Source organism: Poecilia formosa, unplaced genomic scaffold, assembly GCF_000485575.1.
Source record: "Poecilia formosa unplaced genomic scaffold, Poecilia_formosa-5.1.2 Scaffold14, whole genome shotgun sequence".
Classification (NCBI taxonomy): Eukaryota; Metazoa; Chordata; class Actinopteri; order Cyprinodontiformes; family Poeciliidae; genus Poecilia; species Poecilia formosa.
In genome coordinates this window covers 957,261-976,197 of record NW_006799953.1, presented here as the reverse complement: position 1 = coordinate 976,197, position 18,937 = coordinate 957,261, and the positions used below count along the sequence as shown (strand labels likewise).

The window sequence follows — 18,937 nt, the reverse complement described above, 5'->3', positions numbered from 1 at the left end:
TACGTATTGATGCAGAACAGGAAATTAACTTTTTATTAGGGAGCCGTTTCCTCCTTTGGTAACTGGTTTCAGTGTAAACTAAACCAATACAGTTAGATTACAAGGAGACAAATTTGCAGATGCTGTCTCGTTTCAAAAGCCTTGCATTTATGAATCTTAATTTCAAGTTTTATGCCTCTATTTTTAGCCATGAACAAAGATTTAAAAATGTATAAATTGTGTTCATTCTTTGTTTGATGGTTAAAAACTGTTCCTTGAAGTAAATTGTTGTAGATTGTCTGCGGCATGTTGAGAACAGATTATTTTGATGATAAGTAATAAAACCAAAGGTTGGGGCCCAAATTAAATACAATGTTTTTAATATTAGTTTACAACGCCAAGAGAAACACAAACCTAAATGTTTAAGTTACCTTTCTGTGTCAGAAAAGATCTATATCAGCGAATGTTTTATTGTAGATCGGGGATGTCAAATTCATTTCCGTTTTGGGCCAAATCAAAATCATGAGTACTCTTAAAGGTTGTGCCAGAATGTATTGATTAAACCTGTTCAAACTGTTAAAATATCAATGAGTCCTTAAAATTACGTAACATTATTGAACATCTTTTTACTCCCTCCAGGATTTCATGTTTGTGGTAATAATTTGGAAATGCTTGCGCTTATTTATGACGGTAAATGTGACTTTTTATCACTAGCTGTACAGGTCACGGACTACAATCTGTCATCAATTAAGGCTGAGGCAGCTGTTTAGTACAAGAAAGTTTTTGACAATTTTTGAGAAAATTCTGCAATAAACTCCCCAAAAAAGTGCGGGGATTTGTTGATTTTGCGTGAATTTCCACGACAATTCTCAAGAAACTGGAGGGACTGATTGATATAATCTGGCAGTAAACAAAGAAAAGTCACATCTATTTGATTGAAAACATTACATTTAAGCTCACTTAGTGTTCAGTCTAGAATCTAGAGGGCCACACAAAAATCTCTGGAGTTTGACACATGTAGATGTGGAAATATGTGAAAAGCATGGTGAAGTTAATCTTTCATTCTGAATCCACACACAGTGGAGGTACAGTAGATCTCTATGTTGTGTGTTTTTGCGTGCCTCAGTATGTACTCATTCAGCTCTGGTGTTGGATTTGCTTCCAGAATTTGTTTTGATTTATTGTATCCCATCTTCAAGCAGCAGTATAGTAGTGCTACCGGCCACAACCCTACTCCTGAGGAAAAAAAACTCATCCATCTTTATGCTGTACAGTTGGAGATTATGGCTGTTTATTCTTTTTTTTTCAGTTCACCATTGGTGAATTTAACAATGTCACATCTCAGCACGAACTTCAACAGGACATTCCAGGATTAACTGATTAAGCTTGATATTGTAGATGAAGCTTTAATGTCTGCAGGTGTGACAACGCTGCAGAGCTTCGTCTCCCTGGAGTCTGAAAACCTTTTTTTCTTTTTACATGACTTTGCCTCTTTTGTTTTTCTAATCCCATAAAGGTTTCTTTAATTCCCCAGAGCTCAGCGTTACCTTAATAACTGCCATTTCTGAGCATGAAAAACTGAGGACACACTGCTACCTGAAAACACTTCACTAATTTCTTGTAGCCTTTTCCTTCCCTGTGGAAATCAATTATTTTAATTTTCGGCGGGCTAATCAGCTGCTTCAGAGGAGCTAATGGATGGTGATTGTTAGAATAAGAGGTGAAGAAAAGGTATATTAATGAAACTTCTTCAAATTTGCACAAATTAACCTTTGCTAACAATGATTATGATGAGGCTTAATGAGCGGATGAAGCTCTGAAAGATCGTAAAAAGTTTCGTGAGTGCTGAAGTGTTCATTATGTCAGATTGTTAAGTTTAGTTTATCCACCGTTTTGTTAGCTATTCACACCCATAAGATTGTAGTTTCACATAACTACGTTATAGAAACTGGCCACATGTGAACTGAAATAATTTTTGACGGCTTCATAGAGTCTTTTGCAAAACAATTCACACTTTCTTCATTTGTGTAGATTTTTGTTACATTAAAATTCCAAATTTCAGTGTGTTTTACTGGAATTGTATCTAAAAGACTACACTAAAGTGCAGAAACGAGAGGAAAATGATACGACTTTCAAAGGTTTTTAGAAATGTCATGTTTATAAATATTCAACCCTTTTTAATAAGATACCCCTAAATAAAAATTTATAGCAACCCATTTCAAAGTCATTTCTTTCTAAATAAAAGAATTAAACATTTATTATTATTATTATTATTTACAGAAACAAGACTTTCCAATTAAATCCCAATGATACGTGACTATGAGGCACGCCACATTTTTTCAGATTTTTTGTTTTGTTTATTTAACTGTCATTATCCTTCGTTTCACACTACTTCAAGTTGGACTATCACACTAAATCAAATCAAGGGTTTTAGGTTGTAATATGACAAAAGGTTCAATTGATGTGAAGCCTTTCACAAATTTCTAAGTATAGAAGAAAAAAAAAAGGCCTCAACAAGTTAAATATCCCTCCACAAAAGTCTTTGGAAATTAAAAAAAAAAAAAAAAAAAGATGGCGTGTCATGTCCAAATCACAACTCATCTTTAATTTCTCAATTTTTTTTTTTTTTTAAAGCGAGACATTACGAAGCAAAAAGAATGCAATATTCCTACTTACGCGGCACTAAACCAGTCTAAACCCACATGGGACTCTGGTTTCCGAGGCTGCACACCTCGCTCTGCGTTCGGCTCTGATGTTATGTTTGGGAACGTGGCTCGATCCCAGGAGCTTCACGTTGTCTGATGTTGCAGGAAGCCGATAGAAAAAGTGGAGCAGTAAAACTAAATCGAGACACAGCAGGGAATGGGGGGGAACAAAAAAACAAGAAAGCGTCGTCGATTGTGTCAAACTCAAATCTTCTCCCGTTTTAAAAACTTTTCCGCTGTGCTGGATGTCGCCTTTTCAAAATGAGGATAGATCACTGGACTCATTTTTTTTTTGTTTTGTTTTTTTCCTCCTCGTCCCACCCTGAGCTATTTTTGCTGCGAGCCTTTTTGTTTTGACTACTGATAAGGTGCAACAACCGCTCTCCACAGTGTGTACCGAGACAACTGAGCCATCATTTATGGTAAAAAATGGAGAAAGCCTCCCCTGTTAAATCAATATAAAAAGCGCCCGCGGGATCCACAGCGGAGGCAGTGGAAGCGACAGGCCGTTTAACAAATGGACGGCGGGCCACTGACTCAGCACGAACCCCGCTTCTGCGATCCGAAAGACAGCACCTGTGAACCGCCGAATCAGACGCTCTTAAATATCACCAAAGCAAAAAGCATAATTCATGGGAGAGATAAAGGCTCCCAGCTCTGCTGCAGCTGGGAAATCAGCCATTATCACAAAAAATAAAAAATAGAAAACATTTCTGCTCTGCTTTTAGAACATAATCAGATCTCTGTCCACTGGTGGCTTTGAAGGTGGACATTAAAGCGCTTTACCTAGAGAATACCAAATAAGGGAGACATAAAGCGATCATACACTTCAGGGTGCGTCCATCCTTCAAGGCTGATGAGATCATAAATCCTCCTCCTCCTCCTCAGCCAGACTGATTTTCTCTCTGCCTCACAGAGAGGGTGTAAAATGCAGATCAACGCGTTTTGACCCTCTTCTCCTTATCCTCGTCTCCGCCTCAGCCACCTGTTCCATCTGTCATCTGGACAGCTACTCAGCTGCACTTGCAGTTTCCCTCCCATATGTGGCGCTGACCTCTGACCTCGCTCAACCCGCGTTCCCTTACTCCCTTCTCTTTGTGCTACAGTTGCATTAATACCAACAGGCTTATAAAGACACCCTGTCACACCATATCTTCGCTTGGTTTTACTAGCCGATCAAGACACGACGGCATAGGAATACATGTCCTCCAATATGCAATTGACACTTTATCGTAATTATTGCCACAGATATTTTGGACATGTAGAAATATTTCGTCACATTAGCAGCTCTTACACAGTCAGTAGTGAATCAGTGTTGCAACTGCAACACAAATTTAACAGTAACGAGCCAATAATGATGCAACAAGTCGCTTCCTCCACCAGTAAAAGTTCCCTCACCTCAGTATGCTGGATGCCTGGATGCTTGACAATGAAAGTGGAACTGACATCTTGACCTAATCAATTTGGATAATAATTAGCAGACCACTCTGGGTGCTGGTATTATATTCCAGATATTCCAGATATTCAACTGATTCTTAAATATGAGAAAATAGTATTAGGAACTTGACAAGTACCTTGTCTAAACACAAATGTTTTCATTCAATGTATCTGTTTATTTTTTTAAATTAAACGTCACTTTCCGAGGATTGCTGACGTGGACTACGTTGCTGATTTTACTAGTCTTCATTTTTATATAAACATTATACATTTCAATAAATACCTTGTCAGTTATTTTAAGTGTCAGAGAAAGTGTTATGTTGAAATCACAGTTCTTCCAATGAGTACCGTTTTTTTTCCAAACTCAATTAGTAGTCGTTTCATTCAAACATAACTTCCTAATTGACCTAAACAATAGTAATAAGTTCAGTAATCAAGCAGATCTGGTGAAACGTTAAACACATACTCATAAAAGCATGACAGGGCTGAACTTATGCAAAATTAGACCCGATACAATACGCATTTTTTCACTGCTACATGGCAAAAAATAAGAAACGGTGTTAGAGCTGCTTTAATTTTTGTCCCAGTGTTTGCTTGTGCAAAAATTCATTAAAGGAATATTACTGCTACAAACTGAGGCCCATTTAGGTATTTAATCTGTACTGGATGAACAGCAAATCCACCATTCTCAATGTTACAACCAAACATTTTCTAAAGCCCTTTAAAAGGATTTCATTCTATCCAGTCAGTCGCCTCTCAGGATGAAAATGTACTTCCAGTGAATTAAAGGTTTTCTGAGTCAAGTGTAGAATATATTCTGCTCAGCTGCTGCGTTCAAGGACACCATGATAGAAAATGAGACCCATATGAGCTTTCAGCATGCCGTTTGAATTCAAATTTAGATTACAGCTAACAGAGAAGAGCTATAACCTATATATATTAAACTAGACTGCCCTAGGGTGGCCTAATAATATCAACACACATCGGTTTTACTTGAATGTTCTCCTGTCATTCCCATCTTGAAGAATAGTAAACAGAAATGGGCATCTGTGTCAGAAAGTTATGATTTAGTGGTGTAAAATTTCTCAACTTAAAAAAAAATTATATTTAAAAAACATCTTCAACTACTTTTGTTTCATAAGAACTGTTGAGACTGGAGGAGTCTTTTAAAAAAGTGACTGCTTTTTTTTTTCTACTGAATGCCAGCTTTTCCTAAATTTTTCAGTTCGATTTTAAGCTTCTTAAAACTATTTTTTCCAGGAAAGCACAACAACTGGAACTCGGAGGTATTGTTGTTCTTTTACGGCACAATTAATAAGAAAATCAGATTTCAACTCTTGATTCTCTCAACTACTTAACCGCTAAACATAGGCACTGCCTTCAACAGAACACAAGCAGATCAGAAACAGATTAAATACATAACTCTTATGGGCGCCTGACAACGCTGTCTGCTCCGTTTGATAGAAAAGATAAATAACAGCTTGATATATCTACACATCATTATGCACCCTACCTCTCAACCATTATCGTTTCTAAAACATATTGCGTTCCATTTGCATTCTATCACCATAAACGTAGCGGGAGTTTAGAATGAATTTTCGCTCAAAGCTCAGAGGGACAGCCTCACAAGTGCATAAAAATGACATTCACAAGGCAAATATGAACGCTCCGCTCATTCATGCTTTTTCTATACCCACACAACACCTACCATTATTTTGTCTCACACACACACACACACCCACACACACACACGCACGCACACACACACACACACACACACACAGCAGCGGCGGTCTGGGAATAAACATGCTCTGTATGATAATAAGTTAGCAGCATATTTCATGCAAGACTTGCTGTCAGTGGCCCAAACATCCATTTCTCTGTCTGGCTCCAACTTCTCCACTTCTTTTTTTTTTTTTTTTTTTACAACTATTTACGTAACCTGGCGTAAGTCAAGGTGAACGAACAACAACACCGATAATTTATATGTGGTCCCCCGCCTCGGGCCTCCAGGTGGGTTTGTATCATAAAGCAGCAGCCAGGTGCGGCAAACTGGACACCGGACAAAACAGGTTGCTCCACAGGAAGCTTGTAAAATGCGACCTTTGACCCCTGCAGCCTCATCCTGCCTCTTTCAGCTCGAGGACGGCAGAACGTTATAGGTGGAGCGTCTCCAATAGTGACCGGCTGAAAGGACCGGCAGCTTATTAATGGAATATGACAATAAAACGGATGATGGCTCCCTTTGTGTGTGTGTGTGTGTGAGTGTGAGTGTGTGTGTGTATGGTGGGGGGGTTTAAGTGGATACTGAGTTGCTTTGGGATCAGCTGGGTGACGACAGAAAGAATGTCATCGAAATAACTCACCAGGTCTCTCTTTGTGTTTCTCTTTGCTCCCTGGCGTCGCTCGGCCGTCTCTCCCTGAACCCTTAATTACGGCATCAAAGCAGACACTGTTCATCACATCAATGTCTATCATCCTTTTATCTTCCCCGCCCAGTAAAAGCAGAATGCATTTGCACTTTACTTTGTGAGCAATTTCACACAAAGGCTGCACGCCTTAAACATTCCTCCAATTTTTCCACATTACAGCCAAATTCAATGTATTTTATTGGTACTTCATTAGTAGAAACCCTTGTAAACTTGTGATTATGAATGGGAAGTAAAATGATGCTTGCTTTACTAACTGTTTTCTGACTTCGTGTTTAATATTTTTAGTAGCCACTAAAAGCTTTTCTTCCAAGAAATGTCTCTATTTATCTTCAGCCATCTTTCCTTCAACCTGCCAGCTAGCTTGAAATTTCAACAGTCATGTAGGAATTAAATTACAATTAAAAGAAAAAATTAAAAATTATCAAAAAAAACCTTCCAGTTTGTATGAAACTACAATTTATAATGAAACTATAATTAAAACCAACTCCAAGTTTTGTTTTGAACATAGTGTCGGAGCTGATGTCATCTCTGTCTGGCCTTGTGGTTAGAAAGACAAGAATTATAATCGATGGACGAGATCTACATGCCTCCTTTTCAACTCCTCTGGGATTTGGGGTCATAGTTTTAGTAGTTTTGCTAGGTTTTGGGATGCTAATCAGCTACTGCACCTTGTTGCCACGGTTACTCATAACAAATGTTGGAAAGTAAAAAAGTAAGGGGAGAGACAAAAGTCTACAAAAAGAACAAGTTAGGAGAACACAACAGAGCTACCATTACATGCCATCATAACAACCAAAAATATATTTTACAAGATATTTTTGCTTACTACATACACAAGGATATATTTCCACCCCTGTTGCCATTAGCACGGCAGCTAATGCTATATAAAGTCATTTTCGCTGCAAGTTTGCAATGTTCAAAATGCTCTGCTTTTTTAACTTCTGTCTCACAACTCAAGATATCTTGAACTCTCAACATTGAAGCCGAGTGTTTGCTTACTCTTGACAAGACTGTCAAAATACCATATTTTCCAGACTACAGAGCACACCTACAAAGTTATTTTTTTTTTTTTTTTAATAACTGGAAACGTACCTATTTAAGCCTCACCGGGCTATTAGCCGCTGGTATCTCCGCCGCTCTCGGTTTTCCACAAGGACGCAGCAGACCGCCGAACCATGGTTTCGTTTATGTGCAGCGGCTCTATTTCCCTCCTGTGCTGCCAGATCGACAGCCTTCAACTTACCAGCTGCATCATATGAGTTTGAAAACATTTCTCCGTAGTGCCTGCTGCTAGCATGTGCTTGTTCTAAATGAAAATTAGCACTTTCTTCTTTGATTTCCAATTTTGACTTTCAGTGATTCACTTCCTGCTAAAGCGCCCCCTGGTGGTTGAATTAAAAGCGACAGAAAAGCCGCACCGGGCTGTAAGCCGCATGGTTCAAAGCGTAGGAAAAAAGTAGCGGTTTATACTGTAGTCCGAAAAATACGGTAATAAGAGGTGTTTTGCGTGAAGTAGTGAACTGATAAGCACAACAAAACAACTGAGGGCATCAAGCATACATTTCTGTGTCATGAACTTTAAAAAAGCTAAAATTTCAAGATAATAGAATTGCTCAGGTTATCCATTTTTCTCTTGTAAAGACAGTCCAAATGCACATGAAAACCTTTTACTTCACCATTACGCACTGCCTTCTGTTAGTCTATCGCATAAAGCTGCAATAAAATGCAACAAAGGTTGAGGTTTCAATGCGACAAAAGTACAGGAGTGTGAATACCTTTTCAGATGCTTGTAAGAAAAAAATAAATAAATAAAAACTTGCTTTAGCAGAAAGCTTCTGCACAGAATGAGGTTGTTGGGGGAGAAAGTAGTCAGACAGGTCAGCTTTGTGTCTCTCCTGCAAGCCGGACAGCGGTGGCCTCCTCCCCCCCACCCCCCGTAGGGGCGTAGGGGAACATTAGACTCCATAACATCATTCATAACAGCTCGACACACTTCCACACAAATGGGTTTCACCACAGAGGACTCCCATTAGCATTACAGCAGAGGAGGCTTATGAGGTAAAGGAGGCGGAGAGACGCTTCGCTGCAGCAGGCGTGAGGAGCAAACTGGAGTCCGCAGAGATTTCAAAGCTTTCTGCTTGTTCACATGCTTGTCTGAAAGCATCCCAGGTTGCCCTTCGCCCCTGTGGTGCGTCTGCGTGTGTGACATGTACGGCATTAGATCGTGTGGCACACCCCCTCCAGCGGGAGGCCAACTCGGAGAACAGGCCCTTCATTTTTCTCCGATGCAGCTCAGAGAGATAAAGGCTAGGCCTTGTTCATCATCCTGTTATTAGGCAGCAAACGAGCTGGAGCGTCCGCTCTCTGATCCTGCAGTCTGCTTCAGCCAAAACAGTGTGAACAACATAACAAAAGATCCAACTACAAAACAGAATTTAGATTACGTTTCAGTGGAAAAATGTATACAGCTGTGTAGATTTGGAAACTTATAGCAGCTTTAAAAAAAAATGTCTTCAGAGAGCTTACGTAGAGGTAGAGGGGATGATTGGGACTTTCTTAAGAGCAATTTGTAGAGCGTTACAAGCACATAAAACCACAACTGCAAGAAATCATTTACATTACCAATTTGAGACCATTTTTAGAGCCACCTGCAGTTCAGGGTTTGGGCGAGTGTAATTAGTCCAAATCCTAGATCTGTACATCTTTGATTCACTCATAAATACAGATGTTTTATCCCACCTCAGAGGCATTTAGCTGCCTGCATTTATAACCCATATATTTCATTATTTCCAAACTATTAAGGCAAAAGATACAATTCCAGAGAAGTAGCATTGTTTTTTAACGCTTGAATCAGTATGCTTAGAGTTCCTGCCGATTTCACCAGCTCAAATTTAAAACTTTAAGATCACTGTCCTCCGAGAGATGACACAACGGAAATGTACAAAAGAAAATTGCATATTCTATACGGTAGAGTACGACATTTTGCACAGAATGTACAAAGTTCAACACCTGAGTTGAAGGTTTGCTTATTGGCTGTTAGGACTTCTTCAAGCTATGCGTTTATATTCACACTCTTATTTTTCGTTTTTTATCTTCACATTGTCCACCAACGATGCGGTGAAGCAAATGACGTTTATTCTGTACCCAGACAGAAGCCCTACTGTGGTCAATTAGGTAAAATTAGCAACAGAGTTAGCAACACTCAACAAAACTGAAACCATGACTGAAAGGTCTGTTCCAAAGAATCACTTCCTTTAGCAGGTTGGACAAATTTGATCCTGTTGGTGGTGATACAGCTATGACCTGGTGCCTCATTGGCCCCTGGTGAATGTAGCACATTAGCTTTAGCTTCTGTTAAATTCCATGTTGGCATAGCGCTTCCCACATCCACAAACCATTTTAGGACTATGAAACATTTCCATTATCTTGAAGACAACAAAAATATTCACAAGCACAGTTTAAAAAACGAGTGGAAAATCTTTTAAATGCACTTAAAGTAGATGATTATACGAGCCACGTCTCTGAAACTCACTTTAACCTTCATCCAACTGTCTGCATCCAAACAGCCAAGCAGGGACACGAATAACACGTAACATGTAGCATTTCCATTTAATCCAAAACAAAGTCGTTAAAGACAGTAAATAAAAGTTGCGTAATAAAACCAGATGAATGCAGCTCCGTCCAAACATTTCTTACAACGTAATCCTCTCTACATATTGATTTAATGAATCAGGCCAAACACAAAGACTGTGCTGCTGCCAAAGGATTCAGAAGTGAATTTCATTAAATGAGTTATCTGCCTACTTAAAAGTAGTTCTGGCTCACTGAGTGATGAAATGAGCGTCTAGCATGGTTTATGCACCAGTAAGTGTTCTTCATAGGTAGCTGGCAATTAGGCGCGTCGAAACATCTCCAGTAACGTCTACAATTCATCTTCCTGGCACGCGGCGCAGACAACACGGGCCGCCGGTTCTGCCTCGCGCGGTGAAGGATTTCAGCGGAAGCAAGATAACGTTTTCCTCCACAGCCCAGGAGCTCGGCTTTTTTTTTTTTTTTGACATGCTGCGGGGTTTTTGTTTCTTCGCGGACAGGCAAAAGACGGGGTTGGACTCGAACACGTCCCAGTGGGCGCTGTTGGAGCCAGGCCACCACTCATCGCTGTAACAAGCCGACCCTTAGACACACACACACACACACACACACAGCTACGGCTGGCGTTGGGAGTGTCGGCTGGCAGCTGTAGAGGCCAAACTAATCCAGCTTCGTGAAGCAGCCGGAGGCGCGGAAGCTGTTAACGGGTTAAGGTGAAAACGTCTGCTGGCAGGTTCACTCGTTCGTTCTCCGCCACGCTGCACCCAGCAGCAGGTCGCAGTAGCACACCTCCTCCAGGTGACACGCCCCACCTGCCAGCTGCCCTGGCAGCGCGCACACTTCACGCAAACACCCACGTCTTCAAGGCCACGTATAAATATAGCAGTATTCACTGGAGTACTTACAGTTACAGCTCTGATAAGGACATTGAACACCGCAGAGGAAACTAAAAAGAGGCTAATTATGTTCAGCTTCTTTAGCCGTTTTGGTTTAAAAGAAATCAGGGTTTTGTTGTGGCAAATTTCCAATCTACATGCCGTGTAAAGCCTGGCATTGCCGATTATGGAGATTCTGATTCACTACAACTAAGAGCGCTGAAAGAAATTTCTCCAGTTTTACACGAGAGATTTCCAGCTCACTTAAAAATATAAACCACACATTTTGGAGTTAAACAACAAGACATGATATGACTTCTAAAAGCCTTGCAGCATCGGTGACCTTCTGCTGTAGGTAATCTATAAAGATATTTAATAAAAATCACCTTTTGTTATTGCTTTTATAATCAAAAACATGTCTCATTTGGCTTTGAAGAGCCACGGTAGGGCGGACAAAGAAGGCTGCAGACACCTGATACAGATGGATAAGTGTGGCCAGGCGAGTGTGCAGTTGTGTGCTGCTCTGCAAGATCTCCACAACCCACTGCTTTAAACTTCTCCACAACTTTCTGGAAAACAACAATGTGAACGTGTCACATTACACGGGAGACAGTAGGTCCCTGCCAGCCCGTCTCTGCCCTTCTGCCCTGCACTCCACAACGCCGGCAGCACAGAAACCCAGCAGAGCTTTCCAAAGAAAAAGAAAAAAGCAGAAAGCTTTTGACAACATGGAACAACAACAGAAAGAAAGCAGGGCACAAGTAGGCCAGCCTCCCAGGGAGCCTCAGTCCTCCATCCGCCGTCCTGGCCCGACTTCTCAGACTGTCCTCATGAAGACAACAGCCCTCAAACTGACAGCTGTCTACCTTCGCCAGCACAAACACGAGCAGAACCCAGTAGTTGGTGTTTCTGTGCAACGAGCTGTCTAGCCTCTTTTTTTTCTTGTTTGTTTGTTTTTTGCGCTTCGGACCACGGTTTGTTGACAAGTTGGAAACAGAAGGCCAAACCCGTCAGCGAAGAGTGGTGGAGTAATAAAGTGTTTCTGATGAAAACTTAATGGCCCCTTCACCTTTATTGATGGCGGTGGGATCGGGATCCCGCGCCGTAATAGCGCGAGTCGCTCCGTGCAGGAGAGCAGCTCCATCAACCTCACGCTTGCTACCACACCGAGCAGAGCGAAGCTCGTAACAGGGAGGGGCACGGATTGACACGCCGAACGCTGGCTGGATAATTAAATCACCCTCGATTTTAACCAAACGGGCTGAAAGCGGTGTGTTACGCTGAACTAAAGCACGGTTGGTAGTTAGGATGAGTCACAAGATAAAAATCCCCGAGAGGTAACAGGTAGATGGATTCTAGATGAGTTGGAAGAAAGATTAAGAGTAAACATCCCTGCATGCTTGATTGAAAATCAACTAACACATTTTTTAAAGGCTTGGTTTTGGTATAAAAAAAAAAAAAAAAAGATCAGATTTGCTTTTTCTGAAGCTGGAAGCGTCTTGTCTATAAGGTCAGGACAGATTCAATGTGCAATATTAGATCTCAATAGTTCATAAACATTCTGCAAAGTTGCAATGTTGAACCAAAATCGTGCTACTTTTGGATAAAATAAACATATATATCAAAGTGTCATCAGCAAACAATCAAACCCACAGCAACTCTAAAGCACGGCGGTGTGGTGGTAATGACATGGGATCCCAGGACCGCAAAGTCAAAGAAATGACCGTAAGCTTTTGAAATTCGATTTTTGTGAGTTTGTTGGAAGTTCTGAAAGCAGATTTCAGATTTTTTTTTTTTTTTTACATACAAAAGTCCCAGGCTGGAATCTATGCGCCTCTAAATCTGACGCAAAAGCAACGTCCACAAACAACACCAACGGATGAAAACACTACATTTTCTTGCAGCTACATGGAGTTTTTGCTTCAAAAGACGAAATGATGGGACGCTGGATATGTGTGTGTATATATATATATATATATATATATATATATATATATATATATATATATATATATAGATAGATAGATAGTTTTAGAATAAAATACAATTAATTAATAATTATAGACTGTGTAATTAATTTATTAGTCCCACGACTAATAAAACTTTTGTCAGTGTTCTCCGGCTATATTTAGTGGAGAATATTGATGCTTTGCCCCTCCCCTACTTGTTACTGTATATCTCTGTTCTCCTACTTACAGAGAAGATCAATTCAGCAATTCGTTGTTTGCTATGGTATAAAATACAGTGGTGATTATGCTCCATGTGTAACATGAAAGCACATTTATGCTTGAAATCTTTGCTTTAACACTGAAACCGGGTTACTTTCACTCGAGATCATCGCACTGTGAGAATCTTACCGAAGCTCGTCTTTTTCTTAGCCAAGTTAAAACGAAGTGCTGAAGCAGTGGGAGCAGCTAACCTCGCTCCTCACTCCGACTTTCCTTTATTAAGAAGAAACCGAGGAATTAAACTTGTCTATTTGTACCCCAACATGTTTGAACTACAATTGCACAAACAGGACTTATTAATACTTCCCTTTCAAATGCTAATTTGCCTTCATACATAAATCATAGCTCCAGAGCTGGTGGGTGTGCTCAGCACAGAGGACAGGGAGATGGAGTAAAAACAGCCTCAAGTAACTAATGACATTATCCTGCAAGCCTGCTGTCAGGGCTTGCATGTTTCATATTCTACCTAACACGTGCATTTCCAATGCAGACGCATTTCAACTGAACAAGATCAGATGCTGATGTTCATCCCCGGCCGTCCTGCCTGCGAGGACACTAGCTGACGTGTGATAAAGCCGCACAGCTGTTGAAATCCGCTTGGACACTCTTTACCGGGATTTGCGGGAGAGGAAATTTGAAATCCTTGGGTGGGAGAGCACTGAATCAGAGAGCCGCCTGCCTCCCAGCTTTGATATGTGTGTCTGGGGCGTGCTGTGCCGGAGACCCGCTTCCTGGTCAATGCATTGCCTGACTGAAAGGCAAAATATTATCCTAAATCTGAGTGTGTTTTTCTTCTTTACAAAACACTTTGGAGGAGAAGCACACAGCTTTATGAGATGCTTGGTTCAGTCTGGCACACATGAGAAATTTGGATAACAATAACATCCCCTTAAAGATGTTCAAAAAACACATACAGAATTGACTCAATTAATTGATTTAAATTCATTCGTATGCCTTTTTTTTTTTGAAAGATTGTAATCACATAAAAAATAATTTAGTTTAGGAAACATCCATGTAAAAAATATATATTTTTACCTTTAGGACAGCACTCCGGGCAGCATTCAGTTCCTGTGCTCTGCTAATCTGGAACAAACTTCCAGAAAACTGCAAAGATGCTGAAAAACCAAGTTCCTTTAAATCGAGGCTAAAAACCCGTCTGCTTAGAGCTGCTTTTGATTTGAAGTAATTGGAACATTGATCACTATATTTGATGTACATTTGCTTGATGATTTTGACTAAATGTAATCTTTGCTGCTTATTTCATAATTGGTTAATTTGTGGCGTAAAGCGCTTTGAACTACCTTGTCGCTAGGATGCTATGCAAGGAAACTTGTCTTGACACTTTCCCTCAAATAGTTTGTTGGGGTGGAGCAAACGGGGAGAGTCATCTTTGGCCATTCCTCTTTATACCATGAAATGTTTTGAATCATTGTGCTAAAAAAATAAAAAAGAAAAAAAGAACAATCAATTGTTCTCATATTGTGCAAAAGGTTTATGATGCCACGCACCGTAACAGGTTTCCTGGACTTCACAGCACCACAGAACCTCCACGTATTCGCTCTCTGCTTCCCACCAGATCCACCACGTCTGCTGCTAAAACACTCCGTCCTATTTCAATCTGACCACGTTGTTCCAATTAACATCTCCGTCAAGTGAGGCAACCTGCATGTGTTTTTACGTTTGTGATGGTAGGATAACCAGAGGTCCTCTCCTAGCAACAGCTTCATACTTATTGCTCATTTCAGGCGAGGAGCCGTCTTCTCGAAACCCTTTTCTGACTTTTGAAATTTAACATGGCCATCTCACTCAGTTGAATGGCATGTTTTCTTGTCTTTCCCATTTTTGAACAGAGGCTAAGAGAGAAAAAGAGGCATCTACATCATGTCGTTCTGCTACATTTGTTCAGCGTGATTTTATGTTGATGCAATTTTTTTAATTTTTATTTTTTTTTAGCCTTGGTAGAAAAAGGAGTTAAGGCTTTTTACACATCTTAACCAGGAGATTCAATAAATATTAATAAACTGATAAAAAATCAGGACTTTAAGTTGTTTTCCCCCCCTCTTGATCAGAAGGTGTAGCTGGGATATATATATATATATATATATATATATACACACACACACACACACACACACACACACACACACACACAGCTACTGCGCACCTGTCCATGGACGCATGCAGCCGCGCCTCCAACCACAAGTCAGGGTGTGTTATGCCTTGTTACCTGCCAGGAGCTGGAGGGGATCTCTGCAAATTTGCCCAGTCCCCCGAAGGTGTAGCACCGGTACATGTGATCCAGAGACTCGGAGCAGTGCCACAGCAAGCCGAAGCTCACCGAGTCCTTGGCGCCGTGGTGCTGATGATGCTGCTGGTGGCCGCTCCTCAGCTGCTCCTTAACAATCCAGGCGGGGGATATGAAGCTGAAGCTGCAGACGGCCACCAGGGCGGAGGACAGGAGCACCCAGAAGCAGCCCACACAGCTGAACATGGTGGCAGTGGCTTGGGGCAGAGAACCCGAGGACAGACCCAGACCGATCCCGAACCCGGCTTCGTCTTCTTTCTTCTCCCGGCCCAAGAGCCAATGCATTTGGAGCTCGCCGCCTTTCAGGAGCGAGACTTCAACTTGTCCTCCTCCCTCTGTCCAGCAGCACTACATGAGCAACAAGCAGGGATGCGGTCAGTGGTGATGGGCATCAGCGGCTGCAGCTCCGCGAGTCCCCAGGACATCTGGTCTGTAAAAATAAAATAAAATAAAATAAAAAAAATAAAAGAGCTGGTGGAAGCTGAAGATGCAGGAAAAGTCAGGTGTTCCGCTCGCTCGGGCTGTCACAATGCGAAATGTGACACTCTAAATGTTTGCACAGACAAAAAAATAAACTGGAAGTGGAGGAGTGGGAGTGGAAGTGGAAGTGGAGGAGCGGCGAAAACACCTGAAGACACAGGTGGACTCTTCCCCCGTCTACCCGCGGGATGCTGCCTCTGCCTCAGGACCGACAGCGCCTTACTTTGCTCGCACTACTCGCCTCAGTCGAGTCTCAACAATGCTAAGTTGGCGTTTGGTAACGGAGAAGCTTCCGCCTGGGACCTTCAAAATAAAATCTAATCGCTAAGGTGGCGCGAGCTCCAGGAAATCCAGCTTTAAAGCTACATGCTAGGTCTTTCCGTAAAATCACTTGCTTATCTCAAATAAAACAACGAGTCATGGTCGTTGTACTTCTGTTTAGTTGTAAATTAATCAGGATAAAATCGTGACTTTCGAAAACCAACTAGAATACACAAGCCTCTTGTGACATCACATGAGGCATTAAAGCAGCTCGTTAGTGGTTTTCTTCCTCTTCATTAGCATATTTGTAAAAGTTTCTCCCTCAAAGGTGTTTTCTTAAATTCTGCCTGGTTGTAGCCGAACAGTTCCACGTTTGAGAGTTCACACTGCATGACTTTCAGGAAAGTGTGGCAAAATTAATCATATTAAAGTTGCTTCTTAGCTTGAATACCCACATTTCATTGTATAAAAAAAAACAAAACAATCTCACTGATGCACTGACGAGTTTCTAGACCTGTTTTGCTGAGTCATGTTTTGCTTCTTTTGAAAATGATCATCAAATAGATTTGATGAGCCCACATCCTAGCTGTTAGCTAAATCATGGATTCAACTTGCAGTACAGCCAATGCTGGTGGCTGAAAATCAGTAATTATTGAAAGAGATTACAAGTGAAAAAATATGTATGGAAAATAAACAGATGGGAAAAATAAGATATACAGGCAAATACTTTGGATTAGTCTACAATATTGGAGTCAAACCCTGGTAAAGATGGAACCTCTTTCAATGAAGTGAGACCAAAATACACCACAATCTTTTCCCCAATTTGGTATGAAACCCTGAAGTATAAACCAAAACTTTAATGCTAAACATAAATAAGAAATTTTGAAAAAGGATGTTTTTTGTTTTGTTTTTTTAACAAAAGTTTCTTTGCTCACAATAGGTCTACCATTTCTGAACTGCAATTTCTTACTCTGAAAAAGAAAACTTCTTTCAGCAATTTAAGTTTTGGTTTTATGCCTTTAATATCTGTAAATTAGTATCTTTTCTCTACAAATATTTTAATACCTCTACTTTGTTTTCTTTTCTATGAACTGTGCTACATGAATAAACTTACCTTGTCTTTACAATCCATGGATCCTGGATCCAATATTTAAAAAGCCAGAGAAGTAAAATAATGCATTTTCTCCAGCTTTACCCCATGACAGTCCAGCCAACACTGCCCCCATGTGGTCAGACATGATAAACCACTGTTATGCTTTTGCTTTTAAATAGCTAATATTTAAAAATGTTTTTGTTTTTTTTAAATGAAACTAAGCATTCTGTTAAAAAGAGCAGTTCTGACTAACCAATTCAAACAATGAAACAGGGAAAGGAAAAAAAAACCCACATGTTTTATAATAATTGTATTTGAATCAAACACATTTTAAATATATTATAGATCAAGTACACATACATGTCAAAAACAGTGGTACATGGTACCAAGAGTTTTTTTTTCTGGTTCCTTTCCACATCTAGGTAAGGCTCAAAAGAAATAAAAAATAAAATAAAAATAAATGAGCACACCTTCCAGTTTAGCAGTCAATTCATTACTGAGTTTTGGGTCAGCAATGCTTATGTGTATAAAAACTAAGATCACAATAAAAAAAAAAAAAAGACAAATATTCATACAAGGGATAAACCAGAATTTATATCTATATATATATATATTTATATATGTATAGAACCTTAAGGACGTGGAGTCTGGAGTTTTCTGTCATAGCTGGAGTATTATTCTATCGTTCAGTAAAGGTGCCTAGTCCAAGCACAGGATCCGCTCTTTCTTCGCCTGCCTGATTCACAGTCAAGTCGCGAGACGCTCTGCAGTACACAAAGGGCCAGGGCGGGACGGCTAAAATTAGTAAACAACTCCACGCTGCTTCTGTGACTACGACTCGAAAACTTGCTGATTGGCTCTAAGTGGTAGACCCAGGCGAGAGGAAGTCACGTAAAAAACAAGGAATGCTTCTAAAAACAAAAAGGTGCTGTGTGGGAGTGAATTTAATGAAGTCCTAGTGGAATCCTCCATAGGTCCAAGATAAGCAATAAACCGTAGTATCAAAATGCTGCTGCTGGACACGTGCTGAATGTTTTCCTACAGGAGTGTCTTAATGCGAGGCCCTCATGTGCATCTTCATAGTGTTTTGGAGATAGAAGATTGAAGTACTTCAAGTTTTTGTCTCGGTCCATGCGTTAACACACACCCGAACTGACAGCAACACACACACACACACACACACACACGCCCACGCACACACAAGCATAAGGTGAACGGGGAGGAGATAAAATTCTTTGTTCTTGTTTTGAGGGGGGAGGTAAAGCATTTCACTGCGGCGTAAATCCAGCCGACAGACTTAGTCAGAGTCTGCAGGGAGTTTTCTGTCCTTTGGTTCCTCAGTGGGGTCATAGCTGCACACAGACAGAAGAAAACACTTAGCGGATGATCTGTATCCATCACACACACACACATTCCTACTGAGAATCCTGCGGCGGCTTCTGTACCTTGGTGGATTTGCCGGGGCTGTCGTGGTTCGACTGGTGGACGACGTCGTTGACAATCATCTTGGCGATCTTCCACGCCATTTCCTCCTGGGCCTTCATAAAGAAA

At 40.7% G+C, this 18,937-nt stretch overlaps 2 protein-coding genes across 2 annotated transcripts in view; both read right to left on the bottom strand.

Moving 5' to 3' along the window:
* lhfpl7 (LHFPL tetraspan subfamily member 7) overlaps positions 1-16,363 on the bottom strand; it is a 129,288-nt gene extending 112,925 nt beyond the window's left edge. The window contains exon 1 of the mRNA XM_016668280.1: positions 15,475-16,363. Coding sequence (XP_016523766.1) covers positions 15,475-15,837 — 363 coding nt within the window. The 5' untranslated portion in view covers positions 15,838-16,363. The remainder of the gene's footprint in view (positions 1-15,474) is intronic.
* A 1,316-nt stretch (positions 16,364-17,679) lies between these two features.
* akap10 (A kinase (PRKA) anchor protein 10) overlaps positions 17,680-18,937 on the bottom strand; it is a 12,730-nt gene continuing 11,472 nt past the window's right edge. The window contains exons 10-11 of the mRNA XM_016668388.1: positions 18,832-18,931; positions 17,680-18,738 (exon numbers count right to left, since the gene is read on the bottom strand). Of these exons, the coding sequence (XP_016523874.1) occupies positions 18,733-18,738; positions 18,832-18,931 (106 nt within the window). The 3' untranslated portion in view covers positions 17,680-18,732. The remainder of the gene's footprint in view (positions 18,739-18,831; positions 18,932-18,937) is intronic.